The sequence below is a fragment of the Dermochelys coriacea genome, chromosome 7 (assembly GCF_009764565.3).
Source record: "Dermochelys coriacea isolate rDerCor1 chromosome 7, rDerCor1.pri.v4, whole genome shotgun sequence".
NCBI lineage: Eukaryota > Metazoa > Chordata > Testudines > Dermochelyidae > Dermochelys > Dermochelys coriacea.
The window spans coordinates 108,357,622-108,383,447 of NC_050074.1; the positions used below are offsets into that span (position 1 = coordinate 108,357,622).

Genomic DNA, 25,826 nt, shown 5'->3' on the forward strand with positions numbered 1-25,826 from the left:
TGGTGTTTCAGGGATACCACAAGTGAACTCTTAGGCTTAGTAGGGCAGACATTAGTCTTTTTTCAGCTAAGACACTTTTTCTGGCGAGACTGATGAAATGCATACTGTGGCAGACTAACAATAGGGTGTTGCACTAAGGATAGTCTAGTATTAAGTATTACCTTGTGTTGACAGCTTAGCATTTTAAAACAAGACATTCATGTTGCATGCTTCAGTTCTTGAGTATGTCTTGACTGTCTTTTTTTTTTTTAAACCTTCTGATGCACTCATGATTTTAAAGAAGAGATTTTATTTTTTGATATGACTTTTATCAGGCCTGGTCCAAAGCCTGTTGAAGTCAGTGAGAATCTTTCCACTGACTTCACTCAGCCCTTATAAAAGCAGCATTTTTCCTTGTAGTGTCATGTTCCACTTTATTTTGCTACAGCTGTCTTATCCCCACCCTGCAGGGAGCTAGTGAAGTTTTAGTCCTTAATCCTGAAAAAGTTTATGCACATGGTTAATTTTGCACCTGAGCGGGCCTTTAGGAGTCAATGCGAGTATGCAGGTGCATACAGCTAAGCACTTGCATAAGGGTTTCCACAAGTGAGGCCTTAGTGTTAATTCCCCTTCATGCCCTTACATGTCAGTACTCCCACCTGGAATAAATCCTGAGAGTTGCAAGCACTGACCAGAGTCTTGCGTTTAAAAAAAATAATGCTTCCACTGCCTGCTTAAAAAAACCCAGCAAGGTGCTGGAAGGTCTATGGTAGCTGTTGCTATTTACATTGAGCCACCACAGTTAAATTGTTCTGTGCTTGATCTAAGAGAAAATATAAAAAGACAGGGTGACATCAGTGGAAGTTTTGTCCATGTAGGGAGTGCTGAAGAGGGATCAATATTTCAAGTCTGAGGCACAAAGTAAAAGGAAGAACAAAAGAATTGAACACGAGTCATTTCTGTAAAGGGTAGAAAGGTATTGTAATTTTCTAACCTGACCTAGATGTGATTACTTTTAAACCAGGAAGGCAGTTTTCAGATGGCACAAAGAAGCACAGTGATAAATGCTTTACTGAATGCAGTATATCAACTGCTCCAAGTTTCCGTAATGACAGATAGCCCCAGTGAAGCTATTCAAGCTTTTCTTAAAGTTGTGAGCCTCATAACCTTACCTAAGAACTCTTATTCAATAATTAACTTTAGGGAAACAATATTGCCCCTAACCCTCCAGTGTGGTACTCCAGTCTTATGCCAGTGTTAGCTCCAATTAAGCTGGTGTCAAACTAGAGTACTACAATGGACAGTTAGGCCCCGTAATTAGCAATGTCAAAGTATGTGAAAGAGTAGCAGAAAGAAATACCCCAGTCTTACAAAACTGGAGTCACTAAACTTTCGCTAGGTCAGAGGAACAAAGAAGATGGTGAAGAAAATGTAGGATAAAGACTTTAGTTCCTGTCAGCACCTACATGTGCAGACCTCTGTGCCTGCATGGAGCCCTACGGACTTCCTTAGGGCTTCTCGAAGCCCCGGGGTCCACCCTAACGGAAATAGTTGTGGGACTGGGGTCTTAGCTGTTACCTTTTTAAGGAGTCTTGAGCTGATCGGAAATATTGTATACAGAGAAAAAAAGAATATGATCAAAAGATAGAAGACCCTTGTTTCTCTAAAAACTTAGCAGAAGAATCATTACATAATAAAAACTTCTAACAAGTCCATACTTATTGTAACTCATAAGAATCCTGTTGCTGAACAGTAAACCTGTTTGAATAATTAGTAAAAATTTATTGAGGAACAATTATTTTATCAAAGATGCCACCATTGTTAACAAATTATATGACCAGCTCTGATGAACAAAATTGGTCCAAACTGCAAAATCCATAATCCATTCTGCTTATGAGTTACTTGTTAATAAACAGCTCTATGGCTGGGATAGTCTTTCCAATGTTGGAAAGGAATATTTTCTCTGGTTTACCATGTGGCTATCTCCAGTTTAAATTACAGAGTGAATGATTATTTATATACAAAAATAGAGCATCACCATTCAGCAGAGCTTCTGAATTGGGTATAAACAGAATGCAATGCTTTATGAAACAAGAGAAACCAAACCTGACACACAGCTGGTCAAAGCTACCCAATCCCTGGCTCAGTATATATAATATATGATATTAATTAGTAGAGGTACTTGCCTATACCTGCTTAGTTGTTGCTAGTCTCCTGAGCAGCAGCCATCCCTCAGCTTTACTTCTGAACATCATTGAGCAAGTGCAATGGAATTAATAGTGTTTTTCTTCTAGCATTTCAATGATGCAGGCCCCCATAACCATTGCTTAGTTCTGGAGTAAGGAAATTTACAGATGGATTGCCACCATATGAGCATACACTAAGGTGGGAAATCTCAGTGGACGCTCTGGAGTTTCGCCTAATCATCTTGCCAGTTTGATCCCTCCTGTGTCACTCTACCTAGGAATGTACAGTCTGAGATCCCGCAGATCAACTTGAGTGCAGCTGGGGACACAGGGCCAGCTGAACTCTCCACTCTGGCTGAAGCTCCCATGGCCATAGCTTTCCTCAGAGTCCTCCTTGAAAGAAGATTCCCCAGTGCAGAGAAGGCTCCAGCAACAATTAATGCAGCCTGAGGCTTAATTAATTTTTGGACAGATTTACCATTGGTAGCTGAGGTGTTTGGTGATGGATAATGGACGTCTCTCTTGGCCTTTCTTTTTTCATCCCTTTCCTTCACACTGGTCCCTGGGGCCCTCTACAGCATCCAGAGTGATGGGCAGAGAGGTGTGGAAATTGGGATGAAGATAGCACACTTCACGTGCATCAACCAGCAAATCTGTCCCTGATGGATCCCGAGTCTTCCTCCTGGCCATTAGAAGCTTTTTTGAAAATTCACCAGACTGAGTGAATTGTAGTCATATATCTTAGGGATTCTTTAAATGAAGCTTTCTAATGTCAGCTTTAAGTGCAGAAGGTAGGCAACTAGCTTTGGAAAATGAACTGTTAATCAGAATTAATATTATAAATTATAGCAATAGAGAATTAAAACGATCAGGGGAAACAAGTGTCCACATCACAAAACCCCATCAATAAATAGCATGTTTGTTACAAGGTTGGAAAATGAAAGAAATCTAATGAATGCAAGACCAAACATGAGTTTAGGGAGATTCTTGAAAAGGCAGTGAACTAATGCTCTTCTGCAACTTGTAATTAGCAAGACATGTTTAACGGGTGACTGATCTTACTGAAAATAAAGGTGCTTACATAATAGTGCTGATAATGGTGGGAGCCTTGAGTGTCACTCACTCTTGCAGAATCATCTCAATAGCTGCTGCTGAGAAGCTGCAGAGGCACTCTCTTGATTGCATTCCCCCCCGCCCCCCCCGCTCGCCTAGAGCTTCAGTTCTGCAGGGTCTGGGAGGTCTCTTTTCCCAACAAACTGTCTTCTAAAGTGATGCTCTGCAGGAAACTCCATGAGGTCAATCTCATGGACTTTTCTGAACTTCCTGGCTCCCTTCTGCAGATTTTTCTGCTGGAGGAAGGCAATCTGGTCTGATGCTTTAAGGTTAATAGTTTCAATAATGCATCAGTTAAAATATGACCATTTCTTATAAATTGGTGGGGATTTTTCTTTGTTTGCAAATTGTTTACAGCCTCCATCATTTCAGATGTGGATTCTGTTATTCCCTTCTATTTAGGCAATCCAAAAATTGGGCAAACAAACCCTGAACATATTTATATATTGGTATGTAATTTAGATATCTTAAATTTGAAATAAGGCATTACCTACACTGATGATCATTGTGGCTCTGCCTCTTGTAAAGGAAATGATTGAACTCTAGTGAATGATTGACTCTTTAGATATTGACCAGAAACTACGTCTTTGGAAGGGGAATAGGCTGTTCTTTTGTTGTTGTTTTCAACTCTGAATTACTTATCTCAACATTTCCTTTAGTTACTGAGAATGAGCCATGCTTTCTGTTTGTAAAATATTACAGTGGTTGACTTCAAGAGAAGTTAGAGGGAAAGTAAAATTTAACATGCTCTTGCTCAAATTTATTTTTATAGCATTGGACTTCTCTAGTTCCAGCTCATTTTAGAGAAAAATATATTTTATTATTTCAAAGCCATCTAATGTGAATTACTAAAAAAAAGTTAAGAAAGCAGAATTGATCTTTGAAATACCTCGTAGACCTGAATTTTGTTCAGTAATTAAATATCTGAGGGTTTGAGTTAATGTGTCGGAATAAAACAAGTGCCTAGTAACTTTTATGGTGCTAGAAATACAATGTTTAGTATGCCTGAAAACATTTGGACATCTTTCTACTCTCTAGGGCTTCCCCCCATGTTATAGCCGATGATGTTGACCTGATTTTTTGCAAACATGTTATGTTAGCACTGGAAATGGAATGCTATAAAATTTAAATGGTCAATTAGCAAAGATTTATTTCCCAAAGGCCTGATTCACCTTTCTATCACACTGGTGTAAAAGAAGGAAGTATACTGAAATCAATGAATGACAGCAGTCTAAAGCTAGTATAACTGAGAGCACAGTTGGGACCAAGTTGTTTTATCAAAATATTTAGTATTTTGAGTGAAATTATCAAAAATGTGTATATTCTCCATAATTTAGATTATCTACAATGCTTAGCTACAATTGTTAGATGATACAAAATAAATTTACATTCTTAAGTATCCATCAGACAAGCTCTTTATTTCAGAATTAGTTTCTGTTAACTTTGAGGAATATTTTTAAGAGAGAACTTTCAACTCTTTTGTCTGTCTTTATTGAGCAGATTTCATAGCCTCATGCTATTAGAGCAGCCAACTGTCAACATGGGGATAGCTGCATACTAATGTAAGGCTTATGTTTTAAATGCACATATTGACCTGGACTTCATATACAAGATCTGAGATAGCATATAAAGATCCACAGTCTCTTTGATTAGTTTTTGCACGTTGCATAGAAACAGCATATGAAATTTTAGCACTCTAATGGAGACCAAAAATATCTGACACAGAAATACAGTCAGCAACATGGTCACAGTTTTTCAATTTTACTAATTTTTCCATAGTTTTTCTTTTCCCTATCTTAATAAATATTCTGTTTTACGTGAAGTAATTATCTAATGCCCTGATCTTGCACCTTATTTAATGAACACAGACTCCAGGATTTACACACAGCCCCAGTGACTTTGTATGATGTAGCTTGACTTCAGCAAGGCTCCATGCATAGGATGAAACAAGTGGCAGGATCAGGGATTAAGAGTAAACTGCAAAAGGACTGAATCATAGAGATCAGTTCTAAATCTGTGTAGTCTGCCTGTCCAGTGGAAGCAGATGAACAGGAGTTGAACAAATACTGATCAGCAGTTTATATCTCAATGCGCAAACTTTAATTTGCTTCTAATGCATTTAACTGAAATGCATTTCAGGGCATAGCAAGAGGAAATTTCCCAAATCCTTACCCCTGTTTGACCTGACTCTTTTAGGAATTTAGAAACAGGAGTATAAACATTGCTTTTACTTCTTTACTTGGCCTTTTTTTTTTTTGAGGGGTGCGGGGTTGACAGTCATCAATAAAAATTAAATTGTTGATGGCTATTGAGATAAACCAAGCATGTTTTGTGTTTGATGCTGGCATAGTAGGAACTTTTCCAAGATGTTTCAGGCCTCATTCTCTGGTTTGTTTAAGGGCAGAGAGTAAGGTCACAAAGGAAATCAAACCCTGATGTGGAGAAATGAAACATGAGGCCTACTGACTTTTAAAAAACATTTTAAATAACATTCTCTAAGGTTTCATTTTATACTGAAGGCAGCTGTAATAAGTTTTTGAAGATGGTGTAAGGTTTCTATTAAAGGGAGATCATGCTTGCTGTTTCTGTACTCAGAAGAAGGAGCAGGGAAAATGGAATTAGACCCTATTTAGTATAAGGTGAGAAACTTTATAAATTCTCTCCTGGACTATAAAATAGTAATTTATACATTCTACTGCAATTTACAAATTAAATAGTAAGCTGTTCCTAGGCCTTAGAAAATAACACAGATAGCCATGGAATAATTTAATAACTGCAACACAAATGCACTTTTTCCAAAGTAAAACAAGACTGCTGCTTTGTAGTACACTGCCAGTGTTGCGTCAGTGAATAAATTCCCAGTAGATGCTTGCAGCATGCCAAATATATTGGACTGTATGAAAGATTCCATTGTTCAGTGGGCATCATTATTTGCTATTACACTCACAATGTTTGCTTGTGAAACAATTTATTGGAAACTAGTATGTTTAAGAAAGAACACTTGATTTGAAATTCAGTTGATTGGCTTATAACATTTAAGCTCTTATAATACATTGCCTCTATAAATATTTAGGTCCATTATCCTTTTCTTATCTTTTAAATAAAATGTTTTGAAGGGGGTCTGGATAGCTCGGGAGATTTGGCAATGTGACTTCTAATTCACTTCCCTTCCCCTTAGACTTCCCTTCTAATTCATGAGTACAAATTTGATCTAGGTCAGTATTAACTGTAAATATTTACCACCCAACTGCTATTTAGTGACTTATATGTGAGTTGCTGGTCTTAGTCTCATTTCTAATAGGTATCCAGGTTACAAGAAATGTCCCTCACAATAAATACCGCTTGGAACCCCTGTTCATCTCAGAAGAAAGGACAAGGGTGGATGGGTATGGAGAGTGTACTACATTCACTTCTAGACTGCTCAAAGTTGAGGAAGTTGAATGATGTATTGCTCCTGTCAATTATGATGTATGGATAATTAGGAGATTTCAATGTGCAGGGCTGTTGTTAAGACAAGGCTGTCGTTAAGACAACTTTAATTGACACCATAGTCAGGTGGAATGGTTTTAAGCTTGGCTAGAGTTCCTTGTCCACCCAGTGTAGCCAATGGAAGCTTTGGGAGACTGATTCTGTCACAGAAGTCAATGAGAACTTTGCCATTGACTCCAGTGGGTGCAAGATCAGGCTCTGTGCACACCAAGAATGCAGAACCAGGCTCCAAGAGTGAAATCCTGCCTTTGTGGCACTCAATGGCAAAACACCTATTGATGTCAGTGGAACCAGGATTTCATCCCAAATCTTTACATATTTTGACAACAACTTTCTGCTAGTAGCATATTGACTCCTGTTGTAGGTTCACAGACTGTAGAAATAATAGTTAACTGACAGTAAACCCATGGTGCTATTGAAGATAATTCCATATTCCCCTATGCTATACTTAGAATAGGAAGCAACTTTGGTTTTTCTGATGCTGTAGTTGATAAAAGTTGACTTTTGTTCCCTGTTTTGGCTTTTGTTTTCAATTGTTTTTAATTTTTCTTCATCTTGTACCTTCATGATCTTCATCATGAGTTTGATGCCTATTCAGCTTTTTTATTACGCCTATAATAACTTCATTCATTTTAGAGCAATGATTATTTAATTTTATAAAGTGATGAAACTTTTGTTTTTCTGGTTTTATATTAAGTAGAATAAATAAAAACTCAAAACATTTGTTATGCGGACCTGTAAAGTTAAATTTATTTTCCTTATTCTGTGGTGGCCCAACCTTGAGAAAATGTAAAGTCTGTTATGTGGCTTCTCTCCGTCCCGCCCCCCCCCCCCCGCCGCCGCCTTCTAAATGGGTATTCTTTGAACTACAAGTGTAGTACTCAAGTGATCTCCTTTGAAGTGTAGTTTTTGTTATACATTTTGGCTGCAGTGTTATTTCAGAGGAGTCAGCCAACGGGCTTATAGGGCTTTTTGGCTTGAGTTCATAACAGTGTTCTTGGCAGCACTGCTTATTTATTTATGCATGCTCTTTATTTTTTCTTTCTCTCGCTCCCACCCCCATCCATCCCAACAGAACGATCACCACACAGGCCTATTCTCCAAGCTGGCCTTCCAGCAAATGCCTCTGCAGTGGTCGGGGGTGATGTGGAGTTTGTCTGTAAAGTGTACAGTGATGCTCAGCCTCATATTCAGTGGATAAAACATATAGAGAAGAATGGCAGTAAATATGGGCCAGATGGATTACCGTATCTTCAAGTTTTAAAGGTGAGGCTTTTTGGCACATTAAGCAGCTATTTGGAGAATGGAATATATGTTGTGTGAACCCAAGAGTTTTGAGATCAGTTCTTCTGTTTTCAAACTGATTAGCTTAACAAAAAGAACTTATCTTACAAATGCAATAGTATGTTGAAATTTGCTAGTCTAAATGCTAATTGCGCTAGCTTATGGAAAGTCTGTTGTTCTTCCATGGTTTCTTAAATCCATCTCTAAAATAATTTATGCATGTTTTATTCAAAGAAGTGAAAAGCCACTAAAAGAACATCAATGCTATTTATTTGTAGAGAGCATCTAAAGCAAACCAAAGAGAATCTACTCTGTCTCTCACATTTCTTGAGCCTCTTCATTTCAAAGGCCCCTTAGTAATGATGAGATCTGCTGCCAATGACTGTTGGCAATGCTGGGTTCTCTGGATGTGGAGCCTGCAGAGATGTCAATTTTTCACCAACTTGATGGGGCATATGAATGGCACAAGGTTATTCTTCTTGGCAGGCATTCTAAGGAAGTTCGTTTAAGGAAATTCTCTGTTATGAAGTTTTCCAAACTGGTTGGCGATGCCAAGAATCCAACCACTTGGCATCCAGGCTGGTCAACTATATGCCATGTTATTCCATTGAACTAGTATACCAGCTCTGGTGCTCTTCCTCCCACCCCACCCCCCCCCCATTAACAACTCCTCTTAGTTACTTCTAATTAAAAAACCCAAACAACAAAAACAATGTTTTGAGACTGGTGTTTACACTAAATGGAAGGTATGTTCTCATGCAGTGTTGGTGGTGGACCATAAACAGAATAATGTCCATATTGGGCAGCAGTTACATTGTTCTCCTATGTTATTGGTCTATTCTAGCATTCGGGGATAAATAGTTCCAATGCTGAAGTGCTGACGCTGTACAATGTGACAGAGGCGGACGCTGGAGAATATATTTGTAAGGTCTCCAATTATATAGGGGAGGCCAACCAGTCTGCCTGGCTCACTGTTACAAAAGGTAACAATGTTTTTTAAAGAAAGCTGGATGTGTAGAAGCTGAAAAAAAAAATGGTGCTTTGGGAGACTGCAGGCAGCTTGTAGGATAACTCTTTGGCCTTGGTATATTTATAATCCTCCTTTGGTGATGCAACTGGTATTACGCCAGCAGCCATGGAAAAATTCTCACAATAATCTCTGTCTGTGCTCTGTGTTTTCTGAAGTTGATCTGTCTTAACCAATTTTATTCTCTCTTGTATTTGATGTTTGTCTCTGTGTTCAGGTTTGTTGTTAATTCTGTATATTTCATCATAAAAAATACAGAGTGGTATTATATAATATTAAGGTCTAATTTTTGCTGCAGCAAATATAAAATTTACATACGTACATATCAAGACATAAGTTAGCACAATATTTAGTCATTTGTGACCTTCTACATTACATGCACATAAATTGCATGTGATTGATTTTTTCCCCATTACTTTGTTTACAAAATAACTATAATTTAAAACACAAAGCAGTATCATATTGACAATTTATACCTGAAATGATTGGAAAAAATGATGGATAAGATTTTGCTCAGTCTCTCCTTCATTTACTTCAATTTAGTTTCTATTTTTGTTTTAAAATTGTGTTCTCTATCTGTCTGACCTACTTCCTCCTAAAAGCCAGTGCAGTGCTTTGCCCCATTGAACAGTTTGTAGGATCAAGGGCTAAAAGTCTCTCTTTCTGAATTAATTCTATTTATCAAAGTTTGGATAATCGATTATACAAAAGATGACTTGTGACGTAATCAGTGTTGTCAACAAGAAACTTTCAAATATCATGGTTCAGGCATCAAAAATCATGAGATTTGTTTACATGTGCTGAGATTTTTAAATATATACTTGGGTTCTATTTTGTTTGCCTCCTGATTTTTTTTAACCTTTAGGGCTTTCTAGCTTTTCTTCACAATCATGGGCTAGTAACGTAACATGAGGGGAAAAGAAGAAGAAGCTGAGATTCTTACATAATAGCAGATTTCAGAGTAGCAGCCATGTTAGTCTGTATTTGCAGAAAGAAAAGGAGTACTTGTGATACCTTAGAGATTAACAAATTTATTTGAGCATAAGCTTTTGTGAGCTACAGCTCACTTCATCGGATGCATTCAGTGGAATTTTTTCCACTGAATGCATCCGATGAAGGGAGCTGTAGCTCACGAAAGCTTATGCTCAAATAAATTTGTTAGTCTCCAAGGTGTCACAAGTACTCCTTTTCTTTTTACATAATAGCATAATTCTAGGAGATGGGATTTTAAGAAAAGCACATCATGAGACTAGGTAATTGAAAATGGTGAGACTTGGCAGCACTGTGTAATATACCATATTTAAATACAATGCCATGGATAAAGATTTCTTAGGGCCATATTCTGCTCAAGATAGCAAACAAGTTGTTTGTGTAGCTGAGGCCAGAATTTGCCTCTTAGGTTTCATCTCTTCAGTGTATATTTTTGTCTGGCATTATTCTTTCTGGTAGCTGAGTGATACCAGATACTGTCCTACTTTGTTTTCTCTCTGTTTTTCTTTCAATCTACTTTTTCTTAAAAAAAGAAAAAGAAAACAAAGTGTTGTGGGTTAATTTTTCCATGTCATTTGATTGCATGCATGTTTAGGTGGTGAGTTTAGGTCTGGTGAAGGGTGTTGATTGCTCTCTGAGGTGAGCTGGGACCTGTTGGTAAACGCCTTTTGGATGAGGGATTTGTGGATGGGGAAGGAACTTTGGATCTGCACACCACTGACTTCACAAAGTGCAAAGCCCTGTGGTTCCATAGCCCTGTCCACAAGAATTCCCACAATGTCTAGCTTTTCTATTGCTTCCCTTTTTTTTCTAGGCCGCCGGTGTTAACACCACGGACAAAGAGATTGAGGTTCTCTATATACGGAATGTAACTTTTGAGGATGCTGGGGAGTATACATGCTTGGCGGGTAATTCTATTGGGATATCCTTTCACACTGCATGGTTGACAGTTCTGCCAGGTATACACTGCTTTCTTTCAGTGGTTTTTCCTCTTTTATTTTCTTTGTTGATTGCTGCAGAATTAGCACAGCTTCTGTCTCAGAAATGGGGCTTTTATTATCCTCAAAATTCTTATGATTTTTAAAGAAAGTCACCTTGATAAGTCTGTGAATGTCTTACAGAACTGCACTTAGTCTGCAGCTATAAAAAATGTAAAAGACAAATTGAACTACTATCAGGCTTAATTTAAACATCTTTACATTCATCAAACATTCATCAGAAATTTGAAGGAAATATATTTTCTTAGTGCTTAATGAGATACTGAGAAAACACATTGATCATCACAAACTTTTCCCATAAGAGGAAATTCAAAATTACCTTGGTAATTTTGAAACTAATTTGGCCATTATAAAGTATATTTCATCAAAATCTCTAAGTCATTTAATATGATTGGGTTCAGTTTTACCTATAATCTAAGTCTCTTGTGAGAATCATTGGGTCTAATTTTAAAGCCAGCAGAATGTATACAGAAGCAGTGTATGATATACCTTGGGAATCGGTTCTGTGCATCTTTCAACATTGCATGTTTTAAGAGAATGAACAGTTAATTTGCTTTTACTGCAAAGCATGTCCTAGAATGCGGGGATTGATGTTTTTTCTTAGGAGAAACAAACATCAATGCGCTTTACTGCTTGACAATTGTTAGCTGTCCAAAAATGTAACCTTTTAGTTTATTTTTATGCTAGTTAAACTTTCTTATGTATAACTCTTAGCTATAATGTAACTGCCTTGATGTTACCTTTGAAATAACTTAGGTCATCTGAGGTGTGCTGGGCCATTACGTACTTAAGCATTAATTAATTCTTAGTCCTAAGAAAAAGATGCAGTTACCTGCATGTGTATCTTGCATAATTGTGTAGTTATGGTTTGTGCTACACAAGTGAAATGTTCTTAATATCTACTGGCCATTTTGTCTTTATTATTAAAATGCACTGGACAAAACAGTTCCATTATATCTCACTCGCCTCTTGCCCAATGAACTGATGTCTGCATGGTTCATTCATCATTAAGCAGTCAGACAGTGCTTGTGCTGAGCTTGCTTCTGCTAGCAGTGTTTGCATTTTGCAAGTGACTGTTTAGCATCTTTTAACCAATTTGCTTGAATGAAATATGATGTTAACTGAAGATGAGGTACAAGAAAATGAAAACTTGGATGTGCATTGCTTGCAGAGTGACCCCTGATTGCTGTGGAATGCTGCCTTTTTGGAGGCATATTCCAGATAAAGGCTAGGTAAACATGAACTTAGAGTATTCACATATGTAATCGTCTTGAGGATAACTTCAAAATGGTTTCAATAAGAATAGCAGCTACTTACAAAAAGACACACACATCCCACCTGAAATAAGGACTAATCTTATTGACCCATTACCACTGATGAGGTTAAAAAAAAAGTATGAAACTATTATGTAGGTCTGACTGAAGGAGAATCATTAAAGTGTATTGAAAGCAATTCAGTCATCATGTTTGTTTATTTATTCTTTTTTAGTCTGAGGCTGGACTCTTCAAAAGAGCCTAAGGGAATTAGGCACCCAACTAAAATAGAAATTAAGTAGGAGTTGGGCAGCTAATTCCCTTCAACTCATTTAACAGCCTGAGTTAAGAAGCAAACTTCTTATAAGAGGCTGATGGATCCTGAATTCCTTATGCACTTATTTCCCAGCGGAAATCTTGGATACGCAAGCAACACAGGCTCATGCCCAAAGTACGTTCTGTTTAGAAGTTATACGCCTTTCTTTTAGCCCAGCTAAATGAATAAGTGTTTGTCAGTAAATGTGCATTCAGCCGGTTAGCAAAGTTAAATACAATGCTTTTGTGAATTATTTTGACTTAAATCTGTCATTTGTTGCTATCAAAAAATTGGCTTAACTATTTATTCATCTGGAGTGAATTATGTGCCCATTTTCTCTTCCTCGAGAGCCTGGCTTAAAAGTCAGAACTGGAAAACCAACCTAGGTGTAGTTTTAATTTTTAGCACTGAATTCACAGTGAAGCAAAATGAGTTATCCCAACAACTATATATGTGTAGACACACACGCACACCACACACAGAGTTCAAAATTGTCTTGAACCAGCTGGAGACGGAGACCAGTGTACTGGTTATGAGATGTTCTAAACAAATTCTTTGGAGATCAACAGTAGTCTGTATTTCATGAAGTCACTGCATGAAGTTCCCATGTAATTTAATGTTGTTCCAATTACTGTACTGATACATGTTTTTGCTGTGTGCTAACTCTGTGGCATGATTGTTCCTCCTCCAAACTTCCAACCTAGCTCCTGATGAAAAAAAAGAGTATCAGACATCCCCAGACTACTTGGAGATAGCCATTTACTGCATAGGGGTCTTCTTAATTGCCTGTATGGTGCTGACAGTCATCCTGTGTCGCATGAAGAATACTACCAAAAAGCCGGACTTCAGCAGCCAGCCTGCCGTGCACAAGCTGACTAAGCGCATTCCTCTGCGTAGACAGGTAACAGAAAGTAGATAAAGAGTTTAAAAAACTTTTCCCCCCAAACCTTCCCCCCCCCAAAAAGAGAGCCAGAGCGCCATGAAATTGATTTGTAAGATCAGTTTTGATGTAGATTCAAATCAGTTGTACACAAAATTGCCATAGAAGAGTTGGTTTCAGTGCCTAAAACCCTAGGAAGCCAGAATATGGAGACCCTCATCCTAAATGTAGAGTATATGGGAAGGGAAGAAGAAAGCAGGGTAGGTGGTAGGGGAAGGAAAGTTAAAAATGAAGCATGTTTATATTAGCAATCCACAGAGGAAATGCATTTGATGCAATTATGGCCTGATCCAATGCTTGTTGAAGTTAGTGGAAAATTTTCAGCTGGCTTCAGAAATGGGCATCACAAGAGATCCTTATTTAATTTTATTTATAATTTTGTTTCTAAGGTACCTATCATCATAGTAAGTGGGTACCAGAGAGAAAGAGGACATTTTTAGGAAGCATTTCCAGAGATTGAATGGGAAGGAATTTCAGTACATCATAATGCTAACCAAACACATATAAACAGCTTCAGAAATACACAAGAGCATAATCAATAGTAGGGGAGAGATTAAACAAATTCCCAAAGGCAATTTGATTAAGCTGCAGATGCCTTTGGAACCTGGCCCTAGGGAAAAACTAATACCAAATTTGAAACATACATCACACAAAAAGTCACGTGAAACATTCACTGAATCCATTAAAGCACACTTTGACTCATCATTGGCAATAAAAGTCTCTGAAGAGGGAAGTACCAGGAACTACAAACCAGTCGAGCCAGTAATAGGATTTTTGGCTTTGTCATAGGCCCATCACTTGCCAAACCAGCAAGGTTCCCACATACTATCCTCTTTTAAAAGACTCGTTTCTTTTGCGGTTGTAGTGTAATATGTTTTGATTTTCTTGCTATAAGTCTTCAGAAGAAATGGGCCTAAGCCACAAAAATTCACTCCCAGATTTCCAATGCCTCAGGATTCAGAGGTGTGTGGATTTGGGGGTTTGCTTTGTTATAAAAAATATAATTTGCCATCAGCAAAATTTAGATTTAGATTCTGCTTTCTAATGTTCAACAGTGTTTGGATCTGGCCCATCTATAAAATTAGTAATTTGTACAAAATTCCCATTGTTTTTGCAGCCTGTTCAGAATATTATGTCATTTGTAATAACGTGTGTTCCTCAGAAAGTTTGGTTTCTCAATGTGGATAAGTACATAGAAGTTTAGATTCTTATTGTGGGAATGAGTCTTAATTTAATTAGCTGTGCTTTTTTTTTTGTTTTGTTTGTTCTGTTTTTGCTGGATATCTAGTTCTTCTGGGTTAGAAACACTGTGAGAGGAACCTTTATTGCAATATTTTAGTCTGATCTTGAATACAGGAAGTGCAGAGGTTCATAGAATTTGAATAGGGAGGAAAAGTGCAAACTCTTTCAAACCTTAAATATGTTTGGTTTCCTCTTATGGTCAAAGATTTGTCAGTTCTTATTTTATTTGAATTTCTTTGCTCATCACTAATCATTTTAATTCTGTTTCTAAACTTGCTTGCATTTGCATTTGATTGCAAATAAGGAGAGAGAAAGTTTGGTGTGACCCCCCCCCCCCCAAGCCCTGCCAATTAAGCCTGTGGAACTTGATTGATTGATCAGAAATAGCCACGACATGTCTCTCTTCACCAGATAGATATATATTAAAATTCTATGTCAATTGTTCTTCACAAAGAAGGCCTTTTAAATGTAGCCCGCTTATCCAGAGAAGGAGATGTGTATCAGCTCCTACGATAAAAGACATTTATTGGACTATGGCCTGAATGACAAGAATTGTACTAAAATGTTGATGACAGAGAAAATGCCATAGAATCCTCTGCGTGCCTTCACTGTCACCAGCCAGGCTTAAGGCTCATTGTAAACTCATCTTTTTCTGATGGAAAATAATTTTGGACTGGTGGTTTGTTAGGTGTCCTTTTGGTATGTGTGTGATGTCCTGTGCCAATAATTGCCCTCGGTTTAATCATTTGTCATCAGTAATGAATTCTTTGTGTGTTATACATTCTCTGCTGATGGGTCAAATTCCCAAGGGGCTGATTTGAGCATGGGAATGAAACTGGCAAAGATGAGGAATTTGACTGTGAATGGCATCTTCTCTAGGTGGGAAGAGGTTTACTGCTGAGTACCGTATGGCTCAGGTTGGGAGTCTCATAACTATTATGAATATCCACTATATTTTATTGTTCTACACATGTAAGATTTTTTTCCTACCAAAATTCAGTTGTTTCCACATTCCAGAGAAGCTATGGGGTCACAATGAAGTTAATCAGAAAAAAAATTTCCCCCACACTTTGCCCTGACCTCACTGTGCTCTGGTACCTTCTTTTTGAACAGAAACTGCCTATGAGCTCAGTGCTGTTACTTAGTTACAGCAAATAGGACCTACACTGGTGTGTGTCTATGGCATTCTGTGTGGGTAACTATTCACGGGGTTGGGAGGTGAACTGCTTATGGGATTGGGTATTATGACACCAGTCAGAGAATAGATCTCAAATAGTCACTTCATGGGGCAGAGGAACCAAAGTGAAAGGTTGAACATCAGAAAGAACTTTCACTTGTTTTGTAGAACAATTTTATACCTTTAATAAAATAGATGACACTGTACTTGAGTGTTCTGGATGTTAGCGTCCCATAGCTTGTGACTTGCCAGGGTTACAAACATACTAATGAATAAGTAGGAACGCTCTCATGCCTAGACATTTTCTAAGTATTGATCACAGTAATGGATCAGAAGGAAATATTTTCAATCCCTTCTCCTTTGTGTGTTGTGAGAAGGGAAGGCATTTTACAGAGAGACATATTTTAAAGACATGTAAATTAATTTGATGAGTCTATCAGCTGGTCTAGAAGTAAGCTGTTGAGTCTAAAACTATGGAGATATAGCAAGTGTATTTGTAATGATAAAAAGGATAAATAGGTTAATTGATCTGAGGGAAGACTGAGTTCACCAAATGGAATAACATCATTCAGAACAATGGTATTTGATAGGATTAAAAAAGAAGAGTTCAGATTTAGGAAGTTAAGATTAAGTACAATGGAGGATAGCTGAGGAGTAGAGAAGGTCAAACATAGTACCTGTCTTTGAAAAGGGTAACAAAGAAAACCTAGAGAATTATAGACCAGTCAGCCTAACTGCAATACCTGGAAAGACTCTGGAACAAGCTTCATAGGACAGGATTAGAGTTGTCAAAATGAACATGACAAATTGGGGAATTTGGTCTGAAATCAACAAGATGAAATTCAATAAAGAAAAGTGCAAAGTACTGCATTTAGGGAGGAAAGATCAAAGGCATGACTACAAAATGGGGAATAACTAGCTAGGTGGTGGTACTGCTGAAAAGGATCTTGGAGTTATAGTGGATCGCAAGTGAATACGAGTCAGCAATGTGATGCAGTTGCAAAAAGGCGAATATCATTCTGAGGTGTATTAATAGGAGTGTCATATGTAAGACATGGAGGTATTTGTCCCATTCTGCTTGACACTGGTGAAGCCTCAGCAGGAGTACTGTGTCCAATTTGGGGCACTACCCTTTAGGAAAGATAAGGATAAATTGAAGAGAGTCCAGAGGCAAGCAAAATGATAAAAGGATTAGAAAATCTCACCTATGAGGAAAGGTTAAAAAAACTGGACATGTTTAGACCTGAGAAAAGAAGACTCTGGGGGGACCTCACAAAATTTTTCAAATATGTGAAAGGCTGTTATAAAGAGGGTGGTGATCAATTCTTCTCCATGTCCACTGAAGGTAGTACAAGAAGTAATGGGCTTAATCTGAAGCAGGGAAGGTTTAGGTTGGATATTAAGAAAAAACTTTCTAACACTAAGGTTAGTTAAGCTCTGGAATAGGCTTCAAAGGATGTTGTGGAATCCCCACATCCCTGGAGGTTTTTAAGACCAGGTTGGACAAATATCTGTCAGAGATGGTGTAGGTTGACTTGGTCCTGTCTCAGCACAGGGACCTCTCAAGGTACTTGACCTCTCAAGGTCTTTTTCAGCTATACATTTCTATGATTCTATAATATTTCATGTAGTATTGATCTATGAGTTTGGTCTTCATCCCACACATACTCTCACAAACAGTTCTGGATTTGGATATGGCCCAAAATGCTTGTCTTAATATATCATCAATCATCATCACTCCCATAACCACATTGGTCACTGGGGCACCATCAATGATGAGCAATCAACCAATTGTCTCCACCGCTGACGATTGTGTGTCAATGCTTGAGTCTCCGCAAAGTCCATTCCTGTCCATCTCTTCTTCTGTCTACCTCTTCTTCTCTTCCCCTGAACTATCCCTTGAAGGATGATCTTGGATAGGCCAGATAAACTTGTTACATGGCCGTACCACTTCAGCTTGTGCTTCTTCATGGTCATTCGGAAGTCTTCATATGACCCAGCACATTGGGTGATGATGGTGCAGACCTCTTCATTAGCGATGTGGTCAAAGTAGGAAATACCCAGGATTTTATGGAAGTATCTCATCTCTACTACCTATATTTGCTGTTCACGTTCTGCCATAAGGGTCCATGTCTCGCATGCATACAGAAAAATGGAGATGATTAATGCGAGCAGCAGTTTCAGTTTGGATTCCAGGGGGATGTTCTTATTCCTCCAAATTGGCTTTATCTTTGCCACTGCTGCTGCTGTTCGCATAGTTCTTGCCCGAATTTAAGTCTTGGAACCTTCATCAGTGATGATTGCCCCCAAATACTTGAACTGTTTCACTGTCTCCAGCTCTTGTCCACCAACAGTGATGTGTGAGCTGATCCCATCACGTTTATTTGTCATCATCTTGATTTTCTCTGCACTGATTTCCATGCCATATTTTGCAGAGGTTTCATCAAATCGTTTTACCAGGTTGGCAAGTTCATCTTCGCTGTCTGCCAGGCCATCAATGTCATCAGCTAACTGAAGATTTGAGATTGTTCACCCCCCAATGCTGACTGTGCATATGTGATCTTCTAGGGCTTCAATCATTATACACTCCAAGTAGATGTTGAACAATGTGAGTGAAAGAAGGCAGCCTTGCCAGACTCCCAACAGTGGTGCGAAACCACTCTCCTGTTGTGCCATTGATGAGAACTGCACTGGCTGGCCTTGGTATACAATGGTAAGATAAGCTTTCAACCAACATTGTAATCTTTATGGTTGCCCAGAGAGCTTCATGCCATACTCTGTCAAATGCCTTCTTGAAGTCAACAAAGATGTGGTAGATGTCCTGCTGGTGTTTTAAGTACTTCTCACATAGAACACAAAGGTTGAACATCTGTTCTGTGGTATTTCTTCCAGCACGAAAGCTAGCCTTTTCTTCAGCGATGATATTCTCCACTTGTGGCTTCCACCTGTTCAATATGACTTTCAGCATCACTTTGCTGGGATGGCTAATTAAGCTTATGGTCTGGTAATTTTGACAGAATTGCAGGTTGCCTTTCTTTGGCAGACTGATGATTAGTGACTGTGTCCACATGGAGGGCCACTCATCGGTCTGCCAGATCTTGTTGCAGACCTTGTACATCTATTACTATTTCTCCTCTGAATTTCATCAGTTCAGTTGGGATGTTGTCAATACCTGTAGCCTTTCCATTCTTGAGTGACTTCACAGCTGTCTCCACTTCTTCAAGTAGTATTGGAAAGTCATCCTCTGTTGATTCTGTGCTGTCTAAGATACTAGGATTTCCATTTGTCTGGTGGTTGTATAGATCTAAGCAGTAGTTAGTCCACCTATTGATGATGTCCCTTTCTTCTGTAACACTCTTCCCTTTGTCTTGAATTGCATTAACTTTGGTCCATCTTTCCTTCGTCAGATCTTTTACAACCTAAAAGACTCATTTGTTATTTTTATATTGATACACACTTCAATTTTAAAGCATTGTTTTTCAATCCATATCTCCTTGGCCACCTTCATTCCTTTCTTGATCTTTCTGCCAATCACTCTGTATTTATCAGCTCCTTCAGTGCTATTCTTATCTCTCTTAAGTTCTCTTCTAATGTCTCTCATTTGTAGTATTTCATTTGTGACCCATGGTTTTGTCATCTTACGATGTTTCCCAAGGATGTCCATTGCTGCCTCATTCATTACAGCATTGGAATTGTTGGTCATTGTTTTTACGTCTTCCTCTAGAGCAAGCAGCAGAGCAAATTTTCTGCCGATCATTGCTTAGAATGACTCTGCAATGTTTCAGTCTCTGATTCTTTCTAAGTCAAACTTGGTTCTGGTGAACTTTGGCCTACAATTTTCCTTAGCCGCCCAAAAATTTAGCATCACAAGGTTGTGATCACTTCCAATATCAGCACTGGGGAAGCTCCTTGATTTAGCTCTGTTAATCCCAGAACAAAATCGGTTTTGCACCATGATGTAGTTGATCTGGCTGTGATATGGACCATTAGGTGCATGCCATGTTGATCATCTGGATTCTTTATGTGATCCTAATGTGTTTTCAAGAACCAGATTGTTATAGCTGAAAAACTCCAAAAGTCTCAGTCCTCTCTCGTTGGTTACCGCATTACAGAAAGGGCCACAATAATCTCGCCAATCTGCCTGTGCGTCAGTACCCACTTTAGCATTTCAATCTCCTTGTACAGTCAGGATATCTTTCTTGTGTACCTTATCGATGATGTCTTGGAGCTGATTGTAAAAGTCTTCAATTTGCTTATCATCATAGCCTGTTGTAGGGGCGTAGACTTGTACTACTGTGATATTAAATGGTACTGCTTATAAGCCTGCTGGACAGTTGGTGGCATCCTAATACTGAATTCTTGATAACTTTATGCACAAGAAATGCTACGCAGTTGACATTTGTCCTCTCCACTGTAATAGAGTACATGGCCTTCTTCCGTTAGTGCCTCTCCAAAGTTCTTCCATCTGAGCTTAGATATTCCTAGGAGGTGCCAGGTGTATTGTTCCATTTCGTACATGAGTTCTATCAACCTCCCTATTTGTCTCACTATCCTTACATTCCATGTGGCTATGTTATCTCTTCCATGGGTCCTCTTTGTTGGTCATTATTAACCCAGGCTGTGATCAAGCCAGTATGGACATTGTTGACTTGCTCATCATATGGTGTGTCTTGGGCAAATTTCTAACCTGGCGGAGCGCATCCCTCTCCACACAGTCCCCTTTTAGTCACCTCTTACAACATGCAGGAGGAGCAGTGGGTCTATTCTGTCCCCAGACCCACAGGGTACTCTTAATATATACTTTATCTTAAAAGCATATATTATTTTGGTTTCTTTCTTTTATATCATTGGCTCTCTGCAATTAAAGTTTCCTTGCCTAGTAGTTCTATTCAGGTTCTTCTCTGTTACTTCATTGAGCAGAAACTCTTTCTGAAAGTTGTATGGCCGTTCAGTTTTTGTAAATGGCTTGAATGCTTATAATGTAGTAAGACTCCTCACTTAATGAATTTGCTTTGTATTTTCTTAGGTGCAGTCATTCAGATGGGATGTATTATCAGGATTTCTGTCAATAGCTGATTGCATTGCTTACTTACTAATTATGCATGTGACTTCAGATTAGCTTTTAGACTGAAGCCTTCAAAGAGACAGAAAGTAGACATTCACTGCTAAACCATCACAGTCTGTATTGCAGAACTGACAGATCTAGGCTTTAGATCTGCATAAATCATAAATGCAGGAAAATCCCTTCATAATCAATTACTCAAAATTACATGCTCTTCCACAGCTAATTTCATCACATTAAACTTGAATTACCATCCAAGATTTATTTATATTTTGGTACCCATACAGTATATAAATCTTTTTTTTTTCTGAACTGGTTAAATTGAGTGCATTCAACCCAAAGACAATTACTTCATTATAAAGACTCACTGAGGTAGATGCATAAGGGGTGGAATGAGTGGGAGACTCCTTGCTCCCCATTTTAAGCTTGTTCGGGTGGGCTAGCCACAGAGTCTAGGGAGTTAAGGGACTGTACAAGTTTGGTAGTGAAGTTGGTTCTAGAATGATCCTCCAAAAGGAGAGATGGAATAAGAGCAGGGTCATAACTTCAATTCCTTGTGTAGTATTCAGTGAACTTGCTCAAGAAGGAGTGAGGAGAATGTGTACCACACTAGCCCATTTAAAGGCTGGCGCAGAGGATCTGTTGCATCATGCATGCTCCAGAAGGAATTGTGACTGAATCAGCCAAAATTCTGCCTTGGGTCTTCACTACAGTGCAGTTTCTCTCCATCTCCTTAACACTGGGCTTTGCCTCAAAGGCACAGTCTAGCCTTTAATATTTACACCATAAATCTCTCAGATCATTACACAGTTGAAACCAAAACCTGCTGTCCCACACAGCTGAAATGAATTCTTCATTCTGAATTTTGAGGCATATCTTAGCAAAGCAGCAAGCTCTGGGATGAGGTTGCCCATGTCCCCAGAAGCATGGGGCAGCAGTGATCTACTTAAAAAGGGATATATAATGTGCAAGAAAATGTGAGTTTCCTACATGACTCCTTAAAAATATTCAAGTAGGTTAAAACTGCTGTATATGTCATTGAGCTTCACCTAGGTGGAATATTCTTCACTGTTATATAGTGTGGTCCGATACTGGATAAACAAAAATGCTTGATGTAGATTTCAAAGGCTTATTTTTGCTATTATAGAAGGGGAAAAATGTCATTTTAAAATAGTTGTCTAACCTCAGAGGGCCTTCTCTGACCAAGGGCCAACTCAGTCTGCCTTCCTCTTTTCTCAAGCAGGGCTTTTATAGCCCTTCAGCTTCCATAACTTCTTGCACTGTTCCAATTAAGCAATCAAAATTATATTCCCTGTGAGCATGGTCTATTCCTTTCCTCATGACTAATACTGGAGAATCCTTCTGGATGTCACTCGTCTGTCATACCCAAGCTAATGCACTTTTATTTCATATAGAGGTTACTCAATTACATAGTTACTGTTTGAAGTAAACAGGTTCAGTTATATTGAAATGGAAATTGGCAAAAAATTCCAGCTGTTTTTCTGCAACATTCTTGCAATTTTCTATGTTTATGTTTACAGTTTATTCCAAGTTTAAATGTAACATGTTTTTAACCTCTAAAACCGCTGACTACAATCCTTTTTTAAGTTAAGAGCAAGCAAATGATCAAAGATGAAGAGACAGTTATTTGTACTAATGATATCCTATGAATGAAATAAAATTCTGAAAACCCATTTCAGATCATTCTTTGATGTGCATTAACTAAATAACACACCATTTTATTCACACCTTCATGGTGCAGTGTCTATTGAAAACAGCAGTGGCTGTTAAATTTGTTCGTCTCTAAGGTGCCACAAGTACTCCTTTTCTTTTAGCAATGGCTATGATGATGAAGGAAAATATCTGTCAGATCACTATAATCTTTACTCAGAGTTCTGCAAATTGGTGTTTTTAATGTGAACTGTTTTTGATTGTTAAGTTGCTACTAAATGTGAGTATGATCATCACCTATGAATAATTCTACCTGCCAAGCATCAAGAGAGTCACTCTTGCTGCATTTACCAAAACTTAAATAGTGCCCAAGCAAATTTCGATGGAATAGTCCAAATTCCATTTTTGCTTTTAAACTACTTCTCTCAGTAACTGCTTGCCACCATGAGTTCTACCTATTTGTGGTTGTGGAAAATTCCTGGATGTGTCTGATTTTGTGAAGTATGCTGTTCACTTACATGTCATTTCATTGCTTTGTAACACTTAAGAGCTTCTCAGCTAACACAGAAGGACAGAGACGCAATTGTAAATAATATAGGGTATGGACATAAAGGGTGAAATTCTGACACCATTAAAATCAATGAGAGTTTTGCCATAGACTTCAGTGGGGCAAGAATCTCACCCAAGGTATCTACTCCTTGTTGTGGAAGTATAGAAAAAAAATTTATGTTGCACTGATAGAGTGCTAGACTCTTGACAGACAAGTATAAAGACAGAATACCTGCCCCAAAGATCTTTCAGTCTAAAATAAACAACGTATAAACAAAGTAAGGGGAACAAAGAGCAGTGTGACTGCATGATGAAGTGGGACTAGCGTCTTGTGAGTTTCACAATTTCTTTCAATTTATGTTTGGTGTTTATCATTAGTTAGCTTGATGACTTCGCATTTTGGTCATGACAGGGGATTGAACTGGAGACTTCTAGAGCTAAAAGTATCAGCCTCTACAACTTGAGCTAAAGGTCTAATTTTCCGATCTGGGAGTTGTATACAGAATTGTATTCTCTGTGAATCAGGCACATTAGCACTTCTGCTGAAAGGACTTGGGTTTATAGGCCCTAGGAAGAAGTGTGCTTTAAAGAAGGAAAGGCATAGAGGATGATAGATTTGGATCAGGGAGGAATTTTCAGGCATGGAAGGAGGTCTGGAAGCCAGAATGAAGGAAATTAAAGGGATTAGGGAATTAAAGGAAATTAAAGGTGAGGGACGAATGAAAGGAGATGAGAACAGAGAGGCAGGCAGGAGCTAGATTGTGCAGATCATTGAAAGTGAGCACAAGGAGTTTGCATTTCATGTGGAAGACCGTGGGAAGCCTGTAAAAGTGATTTGAAGAGGGACTGGATGTGGTCAGAGTGGCAGGCAAGGTAGATGCCTTGAGAGAGAACATTTTGGGCATATTGAAGAAGCCTGAGCTGAGAGTATGGAAAGCACAACAGGAAGGGATGAAGTGGAAAATAATAATTGCCTGAGCCAGGGTCTTGGCAGTGGGGATGTAGAGACATGGGTGGACTCTGGAGATATATGGAAACAATGACAGACTCTAGTGATAGCATCAGTGTGAGAGAAGAAGGAAAGAGGGGAATTAAGGATAACACTGAAGTTGTGAGCGTAAGAGACGCATGGGATAGTGGAGTTTCCATTTTTCTCAGATTGCTCTGTATATTTCTAGTTGTGCTATCAATTCATTTAATGAAGTATATTTTTTGAAAGGCACTTGTGAAGGGAAATAGATAAGTAAAAGTGGAATTCAAATTCTAATCCTGGGTCTTCTACTGACTTGCTCTGTAGCTCTGGGCAAGTCCTTTAACCTCACTGTGCTTGTTTCCATCTGCAAAATGAGATAATTATTCTTAGCTCATTGCAGTGTGTGGAGACTCTTTGGTTAAAGTGCGTTCACTGCTTAGTATAGACGTGTAAGCAGTATTAATAATGGTCTATTCATATACCAAGTGGGCAAGGTATTTATTTTTCCTTAGTGCACAGAGTCCTCTGTGCCATGTATTATATCTTCTATAAATGGATAGTGACTTATTGATGTTGAGGAAGAGAGACTCATTTGTGTGTAAAAGAAAACTTTAATTTGAGTTGTCAGAGTCACCTGTACCCATATCCACATACCACAGATGCAGAAGTTGGAGTTGATCCATGGCAACCAGATTTCTTTTGAAGGCAAGTTTGTCAATCAGCTGTAAAATGGAATGGTTTTCTAATATGTTAATTTGTTGAAAGCAAACCACAGCACCTTTCTCACCGTTTCTAGACATAGGCAGTCCCCAGGGAGCTGTATCAAAAGGCCAAATCCACCTGATGTTACATCATAGTCTTTGGGATCTTTCCCTGAAAAACATTAAAAACAAAACAAAAGAGAATGTCCCCCTTAAGAGACCCGAAGTCATGATTAGAAATGTATTTCTAGACTCTTAGTCATATCAAAATATACCATGTTGAGAGCATCATTACCTCCACCCTATCCTCCACCCACCTTAGAACGCTATTCCTGGGCACTAAGCAATTTAGCGAGCTTTGGCATTGTAACTATACTGGGGTTTAATATAGGTGGGAACCAAAGTGCAGTAGCCTGATGTCACAGAGGCAGCAAGGATGTTATGTGTTTTTCATTGGCATTCACAGGAGAATGTTTTTCTCTCTCTGGATGAATCGGGATGGTTGGGAGCTGCTTTATTTATAATTATTTTTTCATTTAATTGTGTTTGCTGAATATCTGGAACAAATGTGAAATGTGGCCTGCTAATACTGTACACCTGTCACATGTGACATGTCACATGTCATTCAGGCGCATGTGAGCCGTGGGCTAAGGATTGATCTCAAGACTCCTGGTCCCTACTGTGATAAAGATCAGGTGTGTTAGTCATACTGATGTGTTCAATCTCTGGCTTGGGATGGGAGCAAGCCATGCCCCCCTTCGAGGACCTCCTTCCAGCTGATTGTGAGGATTGGTTTTGATGGCAGCATTGAAAGAGAACCTCCATCCAACCGTACCAACAAGATACTGGGTTTCCAGAAAGAACGCCAATACCTGG

At 38.5% G+C, this 25,826-nt stretch overlaps 1 protein-coding gene across 1 annotated transcript in view; it reads left to right on the forward strand.

Annotated features, from left to right (window-relative positions):
• The window catches only part of FGFR2 (fibroblast growth factor receptor 2), a 97,006-nt gene that overhangs the window by 54,448 nt on the left and 16,732 nt on the right, over positions 1-25,826 (forward strand). The window contains 3 exon segments of the mRNA XM_043519734.1: positions 7,843-8,033; positions 10,883-11,027; positions 13,340-13,543. Of these exon segments, the coding sequence (XP_043375669.1) occupies positions 7,843-8,033; positions 10,883-11,027; positions 13,340-13,543 (540 nt within the window).